General features: G+C 37.4%; 1 protein-coding gene across 3 annotated transcripts in view; it reads right to left on the bottom strand.

Moving 5' to 3' along the window:
* Positions 1-20,496, bottom strand: part of PLEKHA5 (pleckstrin homology domain containing A5) — a 262,209-nt gene that overhangs the window by 15,685 nt on the left and 226,028 nt on the right. For 2 of the 3 annotated variants that reach the window (XM_070371156.1, XM_070371157.1), the window contains 4 exons: positions 8,974-9,075; positions 6,005-6,116; positions 5,055-5,101; positions 3,126-3,243 (listed from right to left, as the gene is read on the bottom strand). In XM_070371156.1, the coding sequence (XP_070227257.1) occupies positions 3,126-3,243; positions 5,055-5,101; positions 6,005-6,116; positions 8,974-9,075 (379 nt within the window). Of the gene's footprint in view, positions 1-3,125; positions 3,244-4,080; positions 4,270-5,054; positions 5,102-6,004; positions 6,117-8,973; positions 9,076-20,496 lie in introns of all 3 variants that reach the window. The other variant, XM_070371158.1, reaches the window with a different exon arrangement.

The raw sequence follows: 20,496 nt of genomic DNA, 5'->3' as shown, positions 1-20,496 counted from the left end.
AATTCTTTTATGATCAATAAGTTGTAAACTTTTCCATGTGTTTACTGGTCATTTGTATACCTTATTTGTTAGCTCTCCAAGGCTTATATGCCTGCACCGGGTTGTTTATTTTTGATTTACAAGAGTTGTTTATATATTTTGAACACAAGGGTTTTGTCAGGTGTATGTATTGGTAATTTTTCCTCCTGTTCTGATGGGCAAAAGTTCTAAATTTTGATGAAACCAAATTAATCAGTTTTCAATGAGAGTATACCCCTCAGAGGGTCCCAACTTTATCTGACTGGGTCTCCTAGCAGACTACTAGTATGTTCATGCTCTGAGCTTTGTCCTGTCGCAAAGTGAAAGCTGGCTCTCATGCTCCACTTAGTAACTTCCTGGATGCCTCCTGCTATAGATTGAAGTGGTCTTCCTAAAATTCCTGCTGAAATGCTAGCCCCTGATGTTGAAGACCTGAAAATGGTTCTTAAAAAGAGGTTGTTATGACTCACAGATTTAAGAGAATGAACTTATGGTTACCCAGGAAAAGGGAGGTGGAAAGGAATAGCTAGGGAGTTTGGGATGGACAGGTACACTCTGCTATACTTAAAATGGATAACCAACAAGGACTCTATAGCACAGGGAACTCTGCTCATTGTTCTGTGGCAGCGTGGATGGGAGGGGAGTATGGCTGGCTGAGTCTCTTTGTTGTTCACTTGAAACTATCACAACATTGTTAATCAACTGCACCCCAATGCAAAATAAAAAGTTAGAAAATCTTCCCAGAACTTGATCTTTCAGCCTGCAGAACTGTAAGAACAAATGTCTGTTGTGTAAAGCTCTTGGTGGGACTCCCCTGTTGGTCCAGTGGTTAACGATCTGCCTTGTAATGCAGAGGACATGGGTTTGATCCCTGCTCCATAAACTAATATCCCACATGCTTTGGGGCTAACTGACCCTGCATGCCGAAATTAAGACCCAACACAGCCAAATATGCAAAACAAAACCAACAAACAAATAAACCCCCACAAAACAAGCACTTGTTCTCTAGTATTTTGTTACGGTGGTCTGAGTAGACTAATGATGTGCGTGTTAGTTGCTTAGTTGTGCCTGACTCTTTGTGACCCCATGGACTGTTAGCCTACCAGGCTCCTCTGTCCATGGAATTCTCCACGCAAGAATACTGGAGTGGGTGGCCATGCTATCTTCCCACTCAGGGCTTGAACCCAGGTCTCCTGCACTGCAGGTGGATTCTTTACTATCTGAGCTACCAAGGAAGCCTAGACTAATGAACCACCCTTCACGTAATTTTCCACCTAAACATTCCTTTCTTTACTTTTCTTCAACTTGTTGAAGCTTCTCAAAAAATTTAAGTGATATGAACCAGCTTTTATATAAAAGTGCTGGGTCTTAGTTGCAGCATGCGGGATCTTTTAGTGGCGGTATGCAAACTCAGTTGCGGCATGTGGGATCCAGTTCCCCGACCAAGGATCAAACCCAGGCTCCCTGCATTGGACCACCAGGAAGTTCCTGAACTAGCTTTTTTTTTTCGGCTACACCAAGTCTCTTAGTTGTGGCACTTTGGATCTGAAGATTTGTTGTGGCAGGCAGGATCTTTTCAGTTTTGACATGCAAGTTCTTTGTTATGGCATGTAAGATCTAGTTCCCTGACCAGGGAGTGAACTGGGGCTCCCTGCATCGGAACACTGGAGCCACTGGGCCACCAGGGAAGTCCCTGAACCAGCTTTTATAATCCCTGTTTGTGGGAGGATTGGCCAGGGTATCTAGTTACCAAAAACATTTACTTTGTTTGCTGTCTGATAATTCCTGCGTATTTATAACTACATGCAACAATATGGTAAGGACTAGGACTGTGACTCTTTAACTTAAATTTGTCTGTGAAAAGAGAAAGTTAAAAAAGACTTTCAATGAGAAGATATGATTCGAATGAGAAAGGTGTATAGATATTAACTTTTCAAGATAGCAATATTTTTCTAATGGGAAAAAAAAAACACTGACATTAGAAAACCTTGAAAAATATTCCAATTATGGAAAAAACTATGTGAATATTATCATTTCATATTGTTCAAAATTTACTTTGTAACCCTCTAGCAGGTTTAAAAAAATTGACTAGGGAGTTATGATGATCAGAAATTACTTTTCTGAAAAATCCCACATTGTAGATTATTTGTTTTATCTCTAACAAATTTTTTGGTGAAACATTTTTAAAAGTAAGTCACAGATACTTTACTCCTAAGTGTTTCAGAATTCACTTACTACATCTCCTAAATAACCACAGTATCACAGTATCATTAGAACCTATCATCTAGAACCTATGTAAATTTCCATTATTCTCCAAAGAATGTCTTTAGAGCTTTTCTTTTAAACCATGATCAGCTCAAAGTTCAAGTACTGTACTATATCTGTTTTTTTCTGTCTTATTCCTGAATAGCCCCCTCTCTATCCTTTTTTTTTTTTTTTTTTTAATTTCTTAAAGAATGACTAGCGTTAAAAAATAATCAGATGACCTCCTTGGTGGTCAAGTGGCTAAGACTCCAAGCTCCCAATGCAGGGGGCCCAGGTTTGATCCTTGGTCAGGGAATTAGATACCACATACTTCAACTAAGACTCAGCACAGCCAAATAAATAAGTATTAAAAGATAATCAGAGTATACACAGTAAAAATAAGCATTATTTCATAGAATTTACTTTTATAGAAATTGTATAAAAGTCTGTCTTATTCCTAATCTTTTATATATAATTTTGAAAGAATAAAAACCAAAAAATAAAGTGTCAGGTTAGGAAATAGAAAGTTTTTCACAAGTTTGACATAAACTTATACTCAATAAAACCTCACCTTAACTGACATGAAGTTTTTTAGTCTTTATCCCACAAAGGATGAATAATCCAAAAATATTACTGTTTAAAAAGGGAGATTCCTAGCAGAGAAGGTGACTTATAATATACAGTTTATGGGTCATGCTGTTGTCTCAATATCTGAAAACTTCTAAATTCAGAAACTCGTCAGATTCCACAGGTTTCAGATAAGGGACTGCGGGCTCGTATATGTACTCTGTCAGCATGCAAACTGAATTTGTTTCTAAAATGTCTGAAAAACACAGGAGATAAGACATATCACAAATGCTGACCTTTAACAGAAGTTTCTATTTCTGAAGCAGGTTCTGATTTTTCTTCTCCATTAGACTCATCAACTTCCGCCACTGTTGTTAATTCTGGCTCACTCTTGTAGAGTCTATAATCTGGACCCTTGAAAGAAAGATGCGTAATTACAAAAAAAAAAAAAAAAAAGTAAAAGTCTTTTTAAAAATGTTTACCTCCAAAAACTCACACTCTTAACAATCAAAAGCCTCAGTCAGCTATATTGGGTATAAATCAATTAATATATATGTTATAATTAGGATAGGGAAAAAAAAGACTTCGTAAGATTTTTAACCAGTATATCTTTTGGCTTTAAAATTAAGAATATTCCTCTTAAGGACAAAGTCATCAGAACATTTTTATCATAGTATAACTAAAGTCTGAAAATAATTATATCATATTAACTCAATTAGCCCTATTTCTTTTTTTCTTGTTCTCTTCTCCTTGCTTATTCATTTAACACATTTACTTAATCTCTAAGCTTTTTTCTAGTTTCCATGGGTAATGTCTCTTGCTGGCAATGTCCAAATCCTCTAAGTTTTCCTATACTGAACTGCCCATATCCCAACCTTTTTATCGTTCCTGATAAGAATCTTTTTCTTCCTTGCATCTTTCTGATTTAAAGATATCACTTTGCCTCCAATATCCTGAAATGGTAGATTTAAAATATGGCTCCTTAAACACATGCAACATAACCACTTGATTAAAATATTCATGAAAAGCAACAAACTATGAAATATTAAAATTGTGGGGGGGGGAAATGACAAAATAAGAAACATAAAACTAAAACAGGAAAAACAGACGATAATGTTATATATGAACACAAAAGTACTGGCTAAAAGTGATGTGATAATAATAAAAAGAAAAGACTGAGTCAAAAATAAATTGTTGGGAAAAATGAGGGCATGTACGATTGATTACTCTGTGGCTATTGCAGCCACTTACACAGTGGGATCCATTTCTTGGATATCCTTGAACTTGGTGAATCTTCTTTTCTTCGGGCAGATGGACTGGGCCCCTGCTATAACAGAGCAAGGAGCTGCTATCACTGGGCAGAGGGGGGATTATGGGAGGCTGGTCTGTAAAGTCATAGGACCGAGGAAGTGGAGGACGAGGTGGGACTACTTCCTCTTCCTAAAGATTGTAGAACAGTCACCTTATTTAGATAAGCATACTGAATTAAGTATATCGAAATTCTTTGCAATGGTAAGTTAACTTACATTCACTTTAAGAAAATTAAAGGGACACTGCCAAGTCAAGAGTCTCATATCAAAAAGTAAAACCAAAAATGTTTATGATAGCCAATAACTGGGTTTTAAATTTGGTTGCATCTCATTTTTTTGGTAACCATAGGTTAGGTTTACTCTGAAGCTCAACATCAAAACAAATTTATGAAACTACTGTATTTCATTTTAAAAATAGAAGAATTAATTTTAAAAATCTTGCTCCACTTTGTTTAGGTAAATTTAAGAGGGAAAAAAAAGCCATTTCTTTTTGGTTGACTTTTATACAAAATTCACGACAACAGATGCTTTCAACTAGGTTGACAGTATCTCTTTATAGTTGTAATTTCTTTATGGTATGCATGATACACAGCCAACTTATCTATCAGTCATCTCATACGCTTTAAAAAATACACCAAACAATGATAAATAAATACTCAAATTACTTACATTAGAAAAAGTATGACAATGTTAAAGTTCTAACATAGATAAAAAGTGGTGATTCAAACTTTTTTGCATTAAAAAAAGGGAAGAAGATCACACTCGTTCAAAGCACCAAATTACTGAACCAGTGAAATTTCAAGATTAAGACAATAACAGATATATTTAGAAAACATTTTTGTTATGAGTAAATTCTAATTCATGTTTTAATTATAAATTAAAATAATTATAGTTAGAGAAACAATCCAAACTTACCTCATTTTTGTACTTAACTGTTGAGAAAGGCTTTGATCCTATCATACCTATTAAAAAAAATGTAAACTATAACTACTTAATACTAAACATACCTTCTTAAATCTATAGACAAAAGGAACAATTTCATTTTGCTTATTTTCAACAAAAGCTTTAGTTTCTAACCCCCCGTTTATTAACGTTTTCTGAATTAAAAACCCATTACATTGCTATACAGTAGAAATTAACACATAAAGCCACTACAATAAAATAAATTTAAAAACTCATTACCTTAAAAATACAAACTGAAATATCTAATTTAAACGACAGTACGGGCAAATGGGTTTTCTCAAATACAATTGGTTTAAGTATGATTTGATACAATCTTTTAGGAGGGCAATTTGGCTGTGCCTATCAAAATGAAAAATGTAAACTTATTTCTCATTTTCTACAATCCATTAGTACTAGCATGTGTGTTTATCATGTACACAGTAATGTTCATTATATCAAAGAAAAACAAAAAAAACCCTCAACCAACCCACCAACAACCTACTGGAATCAACCTACTGAAAAAAATACTGTCCATCAACACTGAAATTGATAAATTACAGTTTACCTATACAATGTATTTTTACACAGCTGTTACTATACTGTGTTGTTAAGGAGAAAAAAGCATACCGATGAAAACCAGCACTTTCTATTGTGGGGAAAAAACTACTCAAACCAAATTATTGTGTGTGTTTATAATTACAGATACAAAACAATGATTTATTTTTTTCTGAGTGTGGCTGGGAGAACTTTTTCTTTCTATATATTACATATAAACTTGGGTACTAATTCATTATTACAAAGTACCTGTTTTCTAATGCCAAAAATCCAGTAAAATAACAAGGGAAATCCAATTCTGCATGTCATTCCACTTAGATATAATAATATAGTCAATTAGTGCAGAATAAAAGACGAAACCAATGTACCTGTTTCCGAAGTGCCTCTCTGCTGCTTGTGTTTACTCAGTCCTTCCATGACATCCTGAATTCTCCAGAGTTCTTTCTGAATTTGTGCACGCTGAATTCCTGCTGATTCGGTCTATCCGTAAAAATGGATAGACCACACATGAGGGCGGCGAGAGGGAGAGAAATCATGAGATACAGTTATAAATTCCACTAATTACATATCTAAAAAATGAGAACCACAGTGGTTACGTTTGAGACTACTTAATATAATCTGTGTGTCCTTCTCAGTTTTGCAATGTTAATGATAAAGAAAAAGCAAAGAAAGAGAAAAATTTAATATTTCAGACCTACATGGTACACTATTTCACATTTTTTCAATAAGCATTGTGTTGCATTATTTACAATTGGGAAGGAATACTGACTAGATGGGACTAAAAATGGGGAACTTCCCCTAACCCAAAACCAACAAAACAACACAAAAACACAACAGAACAGAAACTCACCAACCTCAAATTAAACAAAGCATTTTTAGGGGAAAAAAAGGAAAGTATTTTAGCTTCCTAAGTTCTAGAACATAGAGAAATGCCAAAAGGGCAATTTACAAAATATATTTTGAAGAGTTTTGACTGATAGAGTTAAAAAGAATTTTCAGGACAAATTTTCAGTTTGCCATTTTATTATTGCCATTTTTATTCTAACCTAAAGTTGTATCTACTTCTTTTTACCTCTAATACCCCATTTCATGACCTTCGGCTAAATACTCTAATTGAAGCCAAAATAAAATAATATTGGTAAGATTCTAACAAAACTCTATGACTCATTGATAAACAGTAAAACAATAAATATAATTTTTAGGACTATAACTTAAAAAGAAACAGGTAAGTAAGTACGAAAATTGTCATGATTATGCTAGCCCTGAAATGTGAATACCAATAAAGACTTGTGAGAGGGAATATAAACTACACAAATCAGACAACTGCACATACAGAATATGTATTATTTTTGCAATAATTTAAAAGAATACATATTTCTGTGTATCTGAAAGGTGTTTAATGAAAACCTCATTTTTATTTTATTTTGCACTTCTCTGGTTCCTAGTTACACTGACCAACTTTTCAAACACTTGTTAGCAAACTGTGTTATTAAGTTTTCTATCAATTAAAACTTTTCACGTTCTTTGTCTATTTTGCTAATGCATTTCTGTTTCTCCAAACCAAAATGAAAAAGTTTTCTGCAAATCTAGTTAAGTAACTTGTTGAATTTTTAGAGGTTCAAGAGACTTCTTCCTAGTATGTCATTTTCTAAGTTTTCTATGTTGTTTTCATTGTTTACTCATGTATTTAACAAATAATTATATATGTTTTATATATAGTATGTTTTATTTGCCTGGTTCTATTCTAAGTGCTTAAAAAAAATCAACACATTTAACCATCATAATAACCCAACAGGGCTAGATACTGGTATTATTTTTATTTTACTGAGTGGAAACTGAGGCATATGTAACTGGCCTAAGATTATACGCGCAATGCTACTTCTTATAAGATGTGCCTCCTAGTTTTTCATTTTTTTACAAAATGTCTAACTACTTGTGGTCTTTATTATACCTTAAAAATACAGAACCATTTTGTGATTTTCTTTTCTGGAAATTTGGTTGGAATAGAATTATGCTTATGGGAAGAATTTTCATTGTGATAATGTTAAATCAGGTCATCGACAACACAGTATAACAATTAATACCTCTCCATTTATTCAGGTCTTCTCTCATGTCCTATACTAATGAAATATTCATGTGCTCAGTCGCTCAGTCGTGGCCAGCTCTTTGCGATCCCATGGACTATAGCTTGCCAGGCTCCTCTGTCCACGGAATTTTACAGGCAAGAATACTGGAGTGGGTTGCCATTTCCTTCTCCTAAATTTTCGTGATGAACTTTTTTATTAGATTAATCAGGACTCCAAACTGCTTTGGTTCACAGCTTCTTTTTTATGGCCTATGGCCTAAAAATTAACTTTATTCTCTTACTCTTAAGGGGTTATTAAAAATCCCAAGTACCAAAGATTTTGTGGCAGAGTGTTTATACTTGCAACATCTAAAGTCTTTAACATCTGGCCTTTTACAGATAAAGTTTGCTGATCCCTTGGTTATATTTTAGATATTTACCATTTTTTAAATATTCCATTTAGTAACTTCAGTGTACAAAACAGAAGTCACAACCACACATGGCTACTTAAATTTAGGTAATTAAAAATTCCTAGCAATATTGCAAATGCCCAACAACTACACTAGCAACACTGAAGGGCCTAAAAACTACATGTGGTTTAGTGATTCTATTTTGGATAGCATGCATAGAAGACAGGTGACTTTCTATGTCAACCTTACTATCTATTTATTATACTGAATTGTTGAGTCCACTGGGATTCCAATGTAAATGATTAAATTTACATAGGGTCACAGCATGAAGTGACTTTTATTTATTTTTTTTCAAACATATATAATCTCCATTCCCCAGGGTATTATTTTAAGACAGCTATTATTATTTTCAGTTTACAGATGAGAAAACAAACACCTGGACCTTGGCTCCCTATCTACCTATCCACAAAATTGGGTTCTTTATGCCCAAAGTTGCCACATCTTCCCCTATTCTAATTAATATAGCAGTCAAGATAATGGGCTAAAACAGTTTGATAGAAGAGAGGGATTTAAAATAGAATAGATAAAATAATTTGACACTTCAATGTCAAGTGACAGCCAGGAGCACAGAACACCCTGGGGCTCACTATGTGCTCTACAGAATAAAGAACTTTTAAACAATGAGGGATGGGCTACTTTGTGAGACAGTAAGATTCCTATCATTGAAAGTATCATTGAAATCCAGATGTTAGGTAGCTAATTATGCAACAAATGTTGAAGCTTTGAGTGAATCCAACAAGATGGATAGCACAGTACCAGTCAAAGCCAGTTAGAACAAAGTAAACTTATTATAATTCTGTACCTGAACTTCACCGAGGCGATCCAGCTGCTCTTGCATCTGGTTCCTGGTAACAGTTACGTCGTACTCTAACTTATCATATTCTCTCCACGCTCGTTCCAGTTCCTAAAAGCAAAGGGCTTTAATTACTTTCACGGAGAAAATGTGCTGGTGTGTTATCACTCTTGTAATCAATAATGGGCAAAGTACAACACGTTATAACTCATTTCCCTTTTTTCCTCTCATTTAGTTCAATTTAAGAAGAATGCTGAGCAAATGAATTATTTATTATTGTGCTGCTGTATTCAAATTTCACTTAAAAAAATCAAAACCAAACAAAAAAAACCCCCAAACAACCCAAACAAACATACTTTACATTATTCATTCATGACATCAAAATATTCAGCTGATTGTAGGATCTAAAGAGGTTTATTTGGAGAAAATATGTTATTTTATTCATGATAATACATTAATTTTTTCTTGTAAGTGATTTCTTAAAAGGCAGAAGAGGCATAAGTAAAATATTTTCTTATATGTCATGATTAACATTTGTCCAGAAATAAAAACACTAAATAGCCTGTATTTTTAGCATGTCAGATTTTCAATAACAGTGGAAGCTTCACATGACTTTACTTAGAATAAATATACAGTCATGTAATGATTTCCTTTTCTTGGGCTCCAAAATCACTGCAAATGGTGACTGCAGCCACAAAATTAAAAGACACTTGCTCCTTGGAAGAGAAGCTATGACAAACCTAGACAGCATAATGAAAAGCAAAGACATCACTTTGCTGACAAAGGTCCATATAGTCAAAGCGATGTGATGGCTTTTCCAGTACTCACGTATTGATGTGAGAGTGGACCATAAAATAGGCTGAGCACGAAAGAATTGACACTTTTTGAACTGTGGTGCTGGAGAAGACTCTTGAGAGTCCCCTGGACTGCAAGGAGATCAAACCAGTCAATCCTAAAGGAAAAGTGAAGTTGCTCAGTCATGGCCAACTCTTTGTGACCCCGTGGACTGTAGCCCACCAGGTTCCTCATCCATGGGATTCTCCAGGAAAGAATACTGGAGTGGGTTGCCATTTCCTTCTCCAGGGAATCTTCCCAACCCAGGGATCGAACCAGGGTCTCCTGCATTGCAAGCAGACATTTTAACCTCTGAGCCACCAGGGAAGCCCCAATCCTAAAGGAAATCAACCATGAATATTCATTGGAAGGACTGAAGCTGAAGCTGCTATATTTCAGTTACGTGATGCGAAGAGCTAATTCACTGGAAAAGACCCAGATGCTGGGAAAGATTGAAGGCAGGAGGAGAAGGAGTTGACAGAGGATGAGATGGTTGGATGGCATCACTGACTTGATGGCCATAAGTTTGAGCAAACTCTGGGAGATAGTGAAGGACAGAGATGCCTGGTGTGCTGCAGTCCATAGGTCACAGAGAGTTGGACACAACTTAGGAACTGAACAACAACAAATGAACCTAGTTCAGCTAACTAATACAGTGAATCCTGCTTGTAGAGACTTGACAGAGGTACTTCCCACCTATACTTTTCTTCTTTGGGGAAAAGAAAACTATCCCTAAACCTCAAACCAGAGAGAAAACTTTCATACTTAATCCTTAACCACATGTAATCTATTTAATACAGAATAATTCTACAAGTGCTCAACAATACATTGTCAGGAAGGATAAAATGAGGGTAACAGACTCATCATCCTAAAAGATGATGCTGTGAAAGTACAGTTCAATTCAGTTCAATGGTTTAGTCATATCCAACTCTTTGCGACCCCATGAACCACAGCACGCCAGGCCTCTCTGTCCATCACCAACTCCTGGAGTTCACCCAAACTCATGTTTATTGAGTCAGTGATGCCATCCAACCATCTCATCCTCTGTTGTCCCCTTCTCCTCCTGCCTTCAATCTTTCCCAGCATCAGGGTCTCTTCCAATGAGTAAACTCTTGGCATCAGGTGACTGAAGCATTGGAGTTTCAGCTTCAACATCAGTCCTTCCAATGAACAGCCAGGACTGACCTCCTTTAGGATGCACTGGTTGAATCTTCTTGCAGTCCAAGGGACTCTCAAGAGTCTTCTCCAACATCACAGTTCAAAAGCATCAATTCTTCAGTGCTCAGCTTTCTTTATACTCCAACTCTCATATCCATACATGACTACCAGAAAAGCCATAGTGTTGACTAGACGGACCTTTGTTGACAAAGTAATGTCTCTGCTTTTTAATATGCTGTCTAGGTTGGTCATAACTTTTCTTCCAAGGAGTACGTGTCTTTTTATTCCATGGCTGCAATCACCATCTGCAGTGATTTTGGAGCCTAAAAAGATAAAGTCAGGCACTGTTTCCACTGTTTCTCCATCTATTTGCCATGAAGTGATGGAACCGGATGCCATGATATGAAGGAACTGGATGCCATAATATGAACAAAGCTAGTGGAGGTGATGGAATTCCAGTTGAGCTATTTCAAATCCTAAAAGATGATGCTGTGAAAGTGCTGCACTCAATATGTCAGCAAATTTAGAAAACTCAGCAGTGGCCATAGGACTGGCAACAGTCAGTTTTCATTCCATTCCCAAAGAAAGGCAATGCCAAAGCATGCTTAAACTACTGCACAATTGCACTCATCTCACATGCTAGCAAAGTAATGCTCAAAATTCTCCAAGCCAGGCTTCAGCAATACATGAACCGTGAACTTCCAGATGTTCATGCTGGTTGTAGAAAAGGCAGAGGAACCAGAGATCAAATTGCCAACATCCAATGGATCATCGAAAAAGCAAGAAAGTTTCAGAAAAACATTTATTTCTGCTTTATTGACTATGCCAAAGCCTTTGACTGCCATGGATCACAACTGTGGAAAATTCTGAAAGAGACTGGAATACCAGACCACCTGATCTGCCTCTTGAGAAACCTGTATGCAGGTCAGGAAGCAACAGTTAGAATTGGACATGGAACAACAGACTGGTTCCAAATTGGAAAAGGAGAATGTCAAGGCTGTATATTGTCACCTTGCTTCTTTAACTTCTATGCTGATTACATGATGAGAAACGCTGGGCTGGATGAAGCACAGGCTGGAATCAAGATTGCTGGTAGAAATATCAATAACCTAAGATACGGAGATGACACCACCCTTATGGCAGAAAGTGAAGAAGAACTAAAGAGCCTCTTGATGAAAGTGAAAGAGGAGAGTGAAAAAGTTGGCTTAAAGCTCAACATTCAGAAAACAAAGATCATGGCATCTGGTCTCATCACATCATGGCAAATAGATGGAGAAACAGTGGAAACAGTGGCAGACTTTATTGTTTTGGGCTCCAAAATCACTGCAGATGGTGACTGCAGCCATGAAATTAAAAGACACTTACTCCTAAAAAAAAAAAAAAAAGAAAGATGCTTACTCCTTGGAAGGAAAGTTATGACCAACCTAGACAGCATATTAAAAAGCAGAGACATTACTTTGTCAACAAAGGTCCGTCTAGTCGACACTATGGCTTGTATGGATGTAGTCATGTATGGATGTGAGAGTTAGAGTATAAAGAAAGCTGAGTGCTGAAGAATTGATGCTTTTGAACTGTGGTGTTGCAGAAGACTCTTGAGAGCCCCTTGGACTGCAAGGAGATCCAACCAGTCCATCCTAAAGGAGATCAGTCCTGGCTGTTCATTGGAAGCACTGATGTTGAAGCTGAAAGTCCAATACTTTGGCCACTTGATGCGAAGAGTTGACTCACTGGAAGAGACCCTGATGTTGGGAAAAATTGAATACATGAGGAGAAGGGGATGACAGAGGATGAGATGGTTAGATGGCATCACTGACTCAATGGACACGTTTGAGTAAACTCTGGGAGTTGGTGATGGACAGGGAGGCCTGGTGTGCTGGAGACCATGGGTTCTCAAAGAGTCGGACACGACTCAGAGACTGAACTGCACAGACTCAGTGGCAGTCCAATAATGTAAGGAGATGGCATTGCCAGGCCGACACAGAACCTCTTTTGTAGAAAAGTTCAGAGGGAGACCAAAGCTGCTGTGTGTGTGCTCAGATGCTCAGTTGTGTCTGACTCTCTGCAACCCTGTGAACTGTAATCCACCAGGCTCCTCTGTTTATGGGATTCTCCAGGCAAGAATACTGGGGTGGGTTGCCATTTCCTCCTTCAGGGGATCTTCCTGACTCAGTGACTGAATTTACATCTCCTGTGTCTCCTGCATTGGCAGGCAGATTCTTTACCACTGGGCCACCTTGGAAGCCCCAAACTGCTACAGAGGCAACTAAATCTGAGAATATTTTAGAATGGTGGGGAATTCTTGTCCTTCACATAAAAAACAGATCTACAGGCAGCCTACTTTACTAATATTCTAGGGGTGAGGAAACACAATATAGTTTGAATTTCCCTAACCTGGAGAGTCCTGCCATTCCACTGTACCAGTGCCGTTATCCTGCTGTACCTGTTTCTGCCTTTCCCTCTGGGCTCCTCCAGCATGATTACGTGTGAGTAATAACACAAGTCTATAGGAAGCAGCCAGCAACAGGAAAGCACTGGCCCCATACCAGTCCTCCCAACACCTGGCCAAGCATTTCATTAAAGAGTTTAGTGGCTTATCCGAGTACAAGGTTAAAATCTTTAAATGTGACATTAGCATTTTTTGTCAAGAAGATAATATCTAGGTACACTAAGGCAATTAAAAGGGGTGATGAGTTGCACATATACAATTATCTTAAAATCACAGGCACAAGTCAGGAAACACAGCAGTGCTTTCAATAAAGACCTGGACTTTTCAAGCCATGTAGTTAAGAGGATGAGATAAATCCTGTGATTTAGAACCACATGGATGAACCTCATAATGTTAAGAGAAGCCAAACAGTATATCCTATATGGTTATACTTTAACAAAGTCCAAGACAGGCAAACTTAATATACAGTTTAAAAGTCAGGTAGTCACTTTTTTGGGGGAGGAGGCAGTCATGGAGAAGAAAGCATCCCATTAAAATGCAATGCCTCAATAAGGATGTTGGCCATGTCTGTGTGGTTTATTTGTGTACTTTTCTGAGAAAATGTTCTACTCTAACAAAGGTTTAAAAAGAAAGTGCATGTGCCTATATGGACTTGCTACAAGGATGGCAGAAAACTTTTTTAAAATTTGACTCCGTCTAAGTTTACGGCATGGAACAAGTAAATTTTAATAGTGGTTACTTCTTTACAGTCTATACTGAGATAAGATTTGGCTACTGTAGGGGGAAAAAACCCAAACTTTAAGTAGGTCTGCAACATTCAGAGGCAGTGAAACCCAGACTACCAAAAAGAGATGAAAGAGAATTTTAATATGTAACTACAGAGCCACAGCAGCAACATATTGTGGGCTTTATTAAGAAGGGATTAAGACTGATGATTCATTTCCAAGTTTTTAATATAATAAGAACTTTCCTTTCCTTGTCCAGAACCAATGGCAATTTATAACAGAATCTACCCATGGGAATAGTTACACAGTATGATACACATGAATGTAAATGTTATTTATTACATTATACTTAGAGCTAATAGACTGGTCTGCTTCTGGTTTGCCTCTCAAGCAGTGTTCCTGAGTTCTAATCTAAGAAATGTTAATTCACTATTCTACTTTTTATTAAAAAAAGCATAAGAAATTGGCAGTAGATTTTGCTTCAAAATAGAGATGAGGGAGTAATACAGAAATTGTAATTATTAGCTTCTTTTTGTCTTTCCATTGTGTCCTTTGGACAGCAAGGAGATCAAACAAGTCAATCCTAAAGGAAATCAACTCTGAATATTTACTGGAAGGACTGATGCTGAAGCTCCAAGACACTGGCCACCTGATGCGAACAGCTGACTCATTATGCTGGGAAAGACTGAGGGCAAGAGGAGAAGGGGGCGACAGAGGATGAGATGCTTGGATGGTATCACTGACCCAAAGGACATGAGTTTGAGGAAAGGGAGACAGTGAAGGACAGGGAAGCCTGGCATGCTTCAGTTCATGGGGTTGCAAAAGGTTGGACATAGCAACTGAACAACAACAAAATTAGCTTCTTAAGCTCCAGTAACTCTTCATGTTTAAATATTACAGATTAAGGTCCACAACTACACCTTGGAAAATTAAAATACTGCAGTACTTAAATCTGGCTTCCCTGGTAGCTCAGCAATCCACCTGCAACGCAGGAGTTGTGGGTTCAATCCCTGGGTCAGGAAGATCTTCTGTAGAAGGAAATGGCAACCCACTCCAGTGTTCTTGCCTGGAAAATGCCATGGACAGACGGGCCTGACAGGCTACAGTCCATGGGGTTGCAAAAGAGTAGGACCTGACTCAGCGACTAAACAGCAAATAACAATTTAAATTTACCATTATGTTTCGGTGATTAGGCACACAAAATATTGATTTTGACCATTACAACCCAATGATAACAATTCTGTGAACTGGGTATCAGAACTAGTTGATTTTTGAGATCAATCAAAATAAAGTTAATGTAATTTCAGTTTTACCTTCAGGATGTAGGGATTTCTTGGCATAGATATTAACAATGTGTTTAGAATTTGAATAATTTTTTAAAAAATAACATTTTAAATGATTTTATACTTACCTTAGTATATAACTGCATCAGAGATAAAAATCACTTCTTACTAAACACATAACATATCTTATTATACTATCTAATAATAACTAGTATATTGGCTTTTTTAAACTTAAAAAGATGTTACAAGGGACAAATTCAAACTATATAAAGTGAGGCTCAACTAAATCAGGTATGATTATGGAGCTACCTTAATTTTAAATATCTAGTTTATGATAACAATTATAGTCATTTTACTTTTTTGGCTACTTATAATCTTTAACTTACTGGCTAGTTACAATCTTGAACTCATATATTTAGTTTCTCCTCTAATCTTCTCTTTGAAACAAAATAATATTCCATCTCAAAGAAAATGGTTGCTTTTTATTGTACAAATTGAAGACATAATGAATTTTTCTAATAATAAAAGTAGAATAGAACACAAGAAAAGATAAGAAGATCTAATATGCTCCCCCTTTGTTAGCAGTTTTGTGGATTATTTTTTTAATCCTCCTTAGATATATACAACGGAAATTTCCAAATATAAACAAATGTAGCCAACAAGCACCCAAATGCAAAAGTTATCAATACATGATCAATCTGGTTTCATCTATAGAATCCATTTTCCATCCCCATGGGATCATTTCAAAGCAAGTACCAGAGATTATATTGTTTCATTTATAACCACTTCAGAAAAGGAACAAAAATGAAAAAGATAAACAGATAAATTCTAATGAATTTTAATAACTAATATGCTTCCCTGTTGGCTCAGATGGTAGAGAATCCTCTTACAATGCGGGAGACCTGGGTTCAAGCCCTGGGTTGGGAAAATCCCCTGGAGAAGGGAATGGCTACCCACTCCAGTATTCTTGCCTGGAAAATCCCATGGACAGAGGAGCCTGAAGGGCTACATACAGTCCACGGGTTCTCAAAGAGTCAGACACAACTGAGCAATTGAGCACACACATGTATTTCTTTTAAAATATATTTTTAAAATCATTTTATTTATTTTTAGCTGTGCTGGGTCTTTATGGCTGTGTGGGCTTTCTCTAGTTGCGGCCAGCAGGGGCTACTCTATAGTTGTGGTGCTCGGGCTTCTCACTGTGGTGGTTTCTCTTGCTGCAGAGCACAGGCTTTAGAGCAAGGGCTCAGTAGTTGTGGAATCTTCCCAGACCAGGGATTGAACCTGTGTCCCCTGCATTGGCAGACATATTCTTAACCACTGGACCACTAGGGAAGTCCTAAAAAATATTTTAAACTGTAACAATTTCCCTGTCTATTCCTTTGCTACTTATTTGTTGAAGAGAATGGGTTACTTGTTCTGTAGAATTTCTCCAATGCTAGGCAATGGCACCCCACTCCAGTACTCTTGCCTGGAGAATCCCATGGATGGAGAAGTCTGGTGGGCTGCAGTCCATGGGGTTGCTAAGAGTCGGACACGACTGAGCGACTTCCCTTTCACTTTTTACTTTCGTGCATTGGAGAAGGAAATGGCAACCCACTCCAGTGTTCTTGCCTGGAGAATCCCAGGGACGGCGGAGCCTGGCGGGCTGCCGTCTCTGGGGTCGCACAGAGTCGGACATGACTGAAGCGACTTAGCAGCAGCAGCAGAGTCTGTTAACTGAATTCCTGTGGTATTGTTTAGCTTGTGCTTGTGTTTTCTATGTTTCCTATAAACTCGTAGTTAGATGCTGAGGTTTGCTGAGATTCAGACTTGATTTTTGATTCCCCCAACCTCACGAATGTTGCTGGGTACTTTCCACTGCAGCATTTCAGGAGGTTTATCACCCCTGGCTGCCTCTGTTTCTAGGATATTGTATTACAATCATGAAACAACCAGTGTATTTAAAAGACATCATGAAATCTTTCAAAGTGTATTTCATGACAATCCATGTATGTCAATAGATCTGTTAAAAAAAATCACATTTTGCTATAACTATAATTCTCAGTAGCTCTGTGTGATACGGAGAATGGAAAGATGAAGATATTTCAAGTGCAGGCTTCTCTTCAAGGTGGTTTATCTGTCCTCTTCTCCAGCCCGTTAAACTTTATCCATTCTAGTCTAAAGTCTCCAATGACTTAAGTCCCTCCCATGCAGAATCTGGTCTAGAACATAAATTTAAAGTTACTGGAAGTCTATACAAAATGCTCATTCACTGTAACTCTGGGGAATCTCTCTGTTTCATTTTTCTATTTTTAACACAGTAGTAATAGTACCCCTGCGAAAGGGTTCTTAAATGACTTAACTATGTGTGAAAACACTTATAATGGAAACTGGCACCCAATAAACTGCTCCAGAAATATTCACAATGTTTACTACTATTCATATATTGGTACTATTCTGCCATGGCTAAGTGCATAAGCCATCTACTAGCATGATTCAGGACGACTGGGGTGCTTTATAGTTGTTTTCTTTAAATTCCAACTTTATTTTTATTTACTTGTTCATGTATTTCTTTGGTGCCAAAACCCAGGATTGAACCATGGAATTCCGACTATAGATGTTTGAGTAAGAGAATCTAGATTTGATTTCATGTTTCAGAAAATACAAATTCTGTAACTACTATGAGTACAGTGGAATAGAAAATACAGAAGTCCTAGAATAAAAAAATCCTAGGGACTTCCCTGGTGGCCCAGTGGTTCAGACTTCACCTTCCACTGTAGGGGATGTGGATTCAATCCCTGGTCGGGAAGCTAAGATACCACATGCCTCAAGGCAAAAAAATCCAAACATAAAACAGAAGCAGTAATGTAACGAATTCAATAAATACTTTAAAAATGGTCCACATTGAAAAAAAAAATCTTAAAAGTCCTGGGTTTAGGTGTTGATCTGTTTTTAATTGGTTATGTCACTTTGGAAGTCGTTTAACCTCTATGAACCTGAGCTGCTTCTTCATCTGTGCAGTGGAGGTAATGAGAATGAAAATAACATGGAGATAATTACTACATCTATTTTGCACAGTATCTGCTAAAGGATCAAACCGGATAATATATGTACATAACACAGAAATACAAATATATTTTGCTACCATTATTGGATGAACCCTAAATTCTCATCTAAGGTATGTGAAGAGCATCTGCTTTATCTGGCTCCTTGAGTTGTCAGAAAGAATAAAAGCAACACTGCTGAATGAATAAAGCATGAGAATATTTCTCTTACAATCAGAGATAAAGCCTAAATGTAAACTTCCTGAGCAAGGTGACTGGAGCAGATGCTTAGCCCTCTGTCCACCTGATTTCAAGGCACTGTGGCCAACTCCACGTGTGCCGGTGTTCATGGTCAATTAACTAGGGCGCTTTGGACATGCCGGTGAATTAAGGACCCTGGGGCGACTGTGACCAAGGAGTGAGAGACAGCCCAGCCTCCCCACCTCTCAGTGGGAAATCTAGAAATATTTAGCTCCTTTCCTCAGAGGGTCCCTACTACTCCACAGTGGTGACCAACTCAGCAGTGAACCTCCACTGGCTCTTCTACCCACCACTCCCCTCACCCCGCCCCGTCTCATTCTCTCCCTCCATCACTTTCATTTCCTGGAAACAGCTCCCAGGTCCTCATCCCAGGCTCTGCTTTCAGAAAAAACCCAAACTAAGACAGCAACATGCTGACAATTTTCAAGGGATAACTGACCGTTACAATAATCCTTCCCACTAATTAGGCTTAGGTCAAAAAGGAGTAGAATAAAGTAAAAAAAATTAAAAAAATTAAAAACAAAGAAAAAAAGAAGCAGAGGCCAGGAGATCACATAAAGACATCATGTGCTTTAAAGCACACTCACGCATGAGTGTGTGTGTTTGTGTGTGTTAGATAGGATTTAGAGAGAAGAGATGCTGCATCAAGAATTAAACACATAGGCAACACTGCTTTACATGTTTATCATGTATTAAATCTTGGTTTTAATACCTCAGTAGCCAACCAGGTGAGATGATCAAAGCTTTGCTCTATGGAAGCCTAACATCATACCTTATATATTTTATATCTCAGGACCTGGATTGGAACCAATGCCCCAAAATCAACTGTTAAAGAACCAGAGGAATCCTTTGGGATTCTGTTGGCAGATATATAATTCAAGTATGGTCAACATCCAGTGAGTTCCAACCATTTGTAGCCCTAAGCTACAAATATGAATATGTTTACTTAAAGGCACAGATAACATAGTTTGTAGTCTATGCATTTTAAGACCTTAGAAGAACATATTGAGGGTCTGTAAATGACCAGTGAATAATGCTGAAGGCAAAGGAAAAAAAAAAATCCCTGGAAAGTGATCATATGTGATAACAACCAGAAAGTGAGATACTCAAAAATGATTATTTCTTTGAACGTATCTGATAAACTTCCATCACGACTGGAGGTATCTTGGGAGAGAGCCTACAGATGAGATTTAAGTTACGAAACCTATTTGATAAGGGAAGAAATAATAGTTCAATTAAACACTACACATCTCTAAAACTTTTTATAACAGACACGAAATTGTGAAATAGTTTCCAACTTAATTTTGATTTGACTCAGATTGTCATACAAATTCCAAGCTTTTCATTAACTTGGCACTGACAGCTTAACCCCTCTTTCCCTTCCTTATCTCGTATTTCCCACCCTGGACTCCAGCCAGCTACTCAGTTCTATTTCTTGCTTCTCCAAATATGCCCTTCACATTCTCACCTGTCGGGTCTGGTTCAGAGCGTTTTGTCCTGTATGGGCTGCCCTTCACTTCACCTTTCTTCCAAATCCTACCCGTCACTGATGCACTAAATGACTACTTCCTTGTTGATAACATTTATGATGATATTAGAAAAAGCTATGTAGATCTAAGGCTTCAGGGCTATGGATAGAAGACCTGGAGTTGACCTCTAGGAGGCATTGCATTCGATTGGCTTTATAACGCTGGGTAAGTCATTCAGTTCCTTCATCACAGTTTTTTAATTTGGCTGCAGTGGGTCCTAGTTGTGTCATGCAGGATCTTACGTTGTGGTGCAGGCGCACTTGCCCCGCG

Source organism: Bos mutus, chromosome 5 (genome assembly GCF_027580195.1).
Source record: "Bos mutus isolate GX-2022 chromosome 5, NWIPB_WYAK_1.1, whole genome shotgun sequence".
Lineage (NCBI taxonomy): Eukaryota > Metazoa > Chordata > Mammalia > Artiodactyla > Bovidae > Bos > Bos mutus.
The sequence above is the reverse complement of the archived record's forward strand: the minus strand, read 5'-3'. Positions and strand labels throughout refer to the sequence as shown.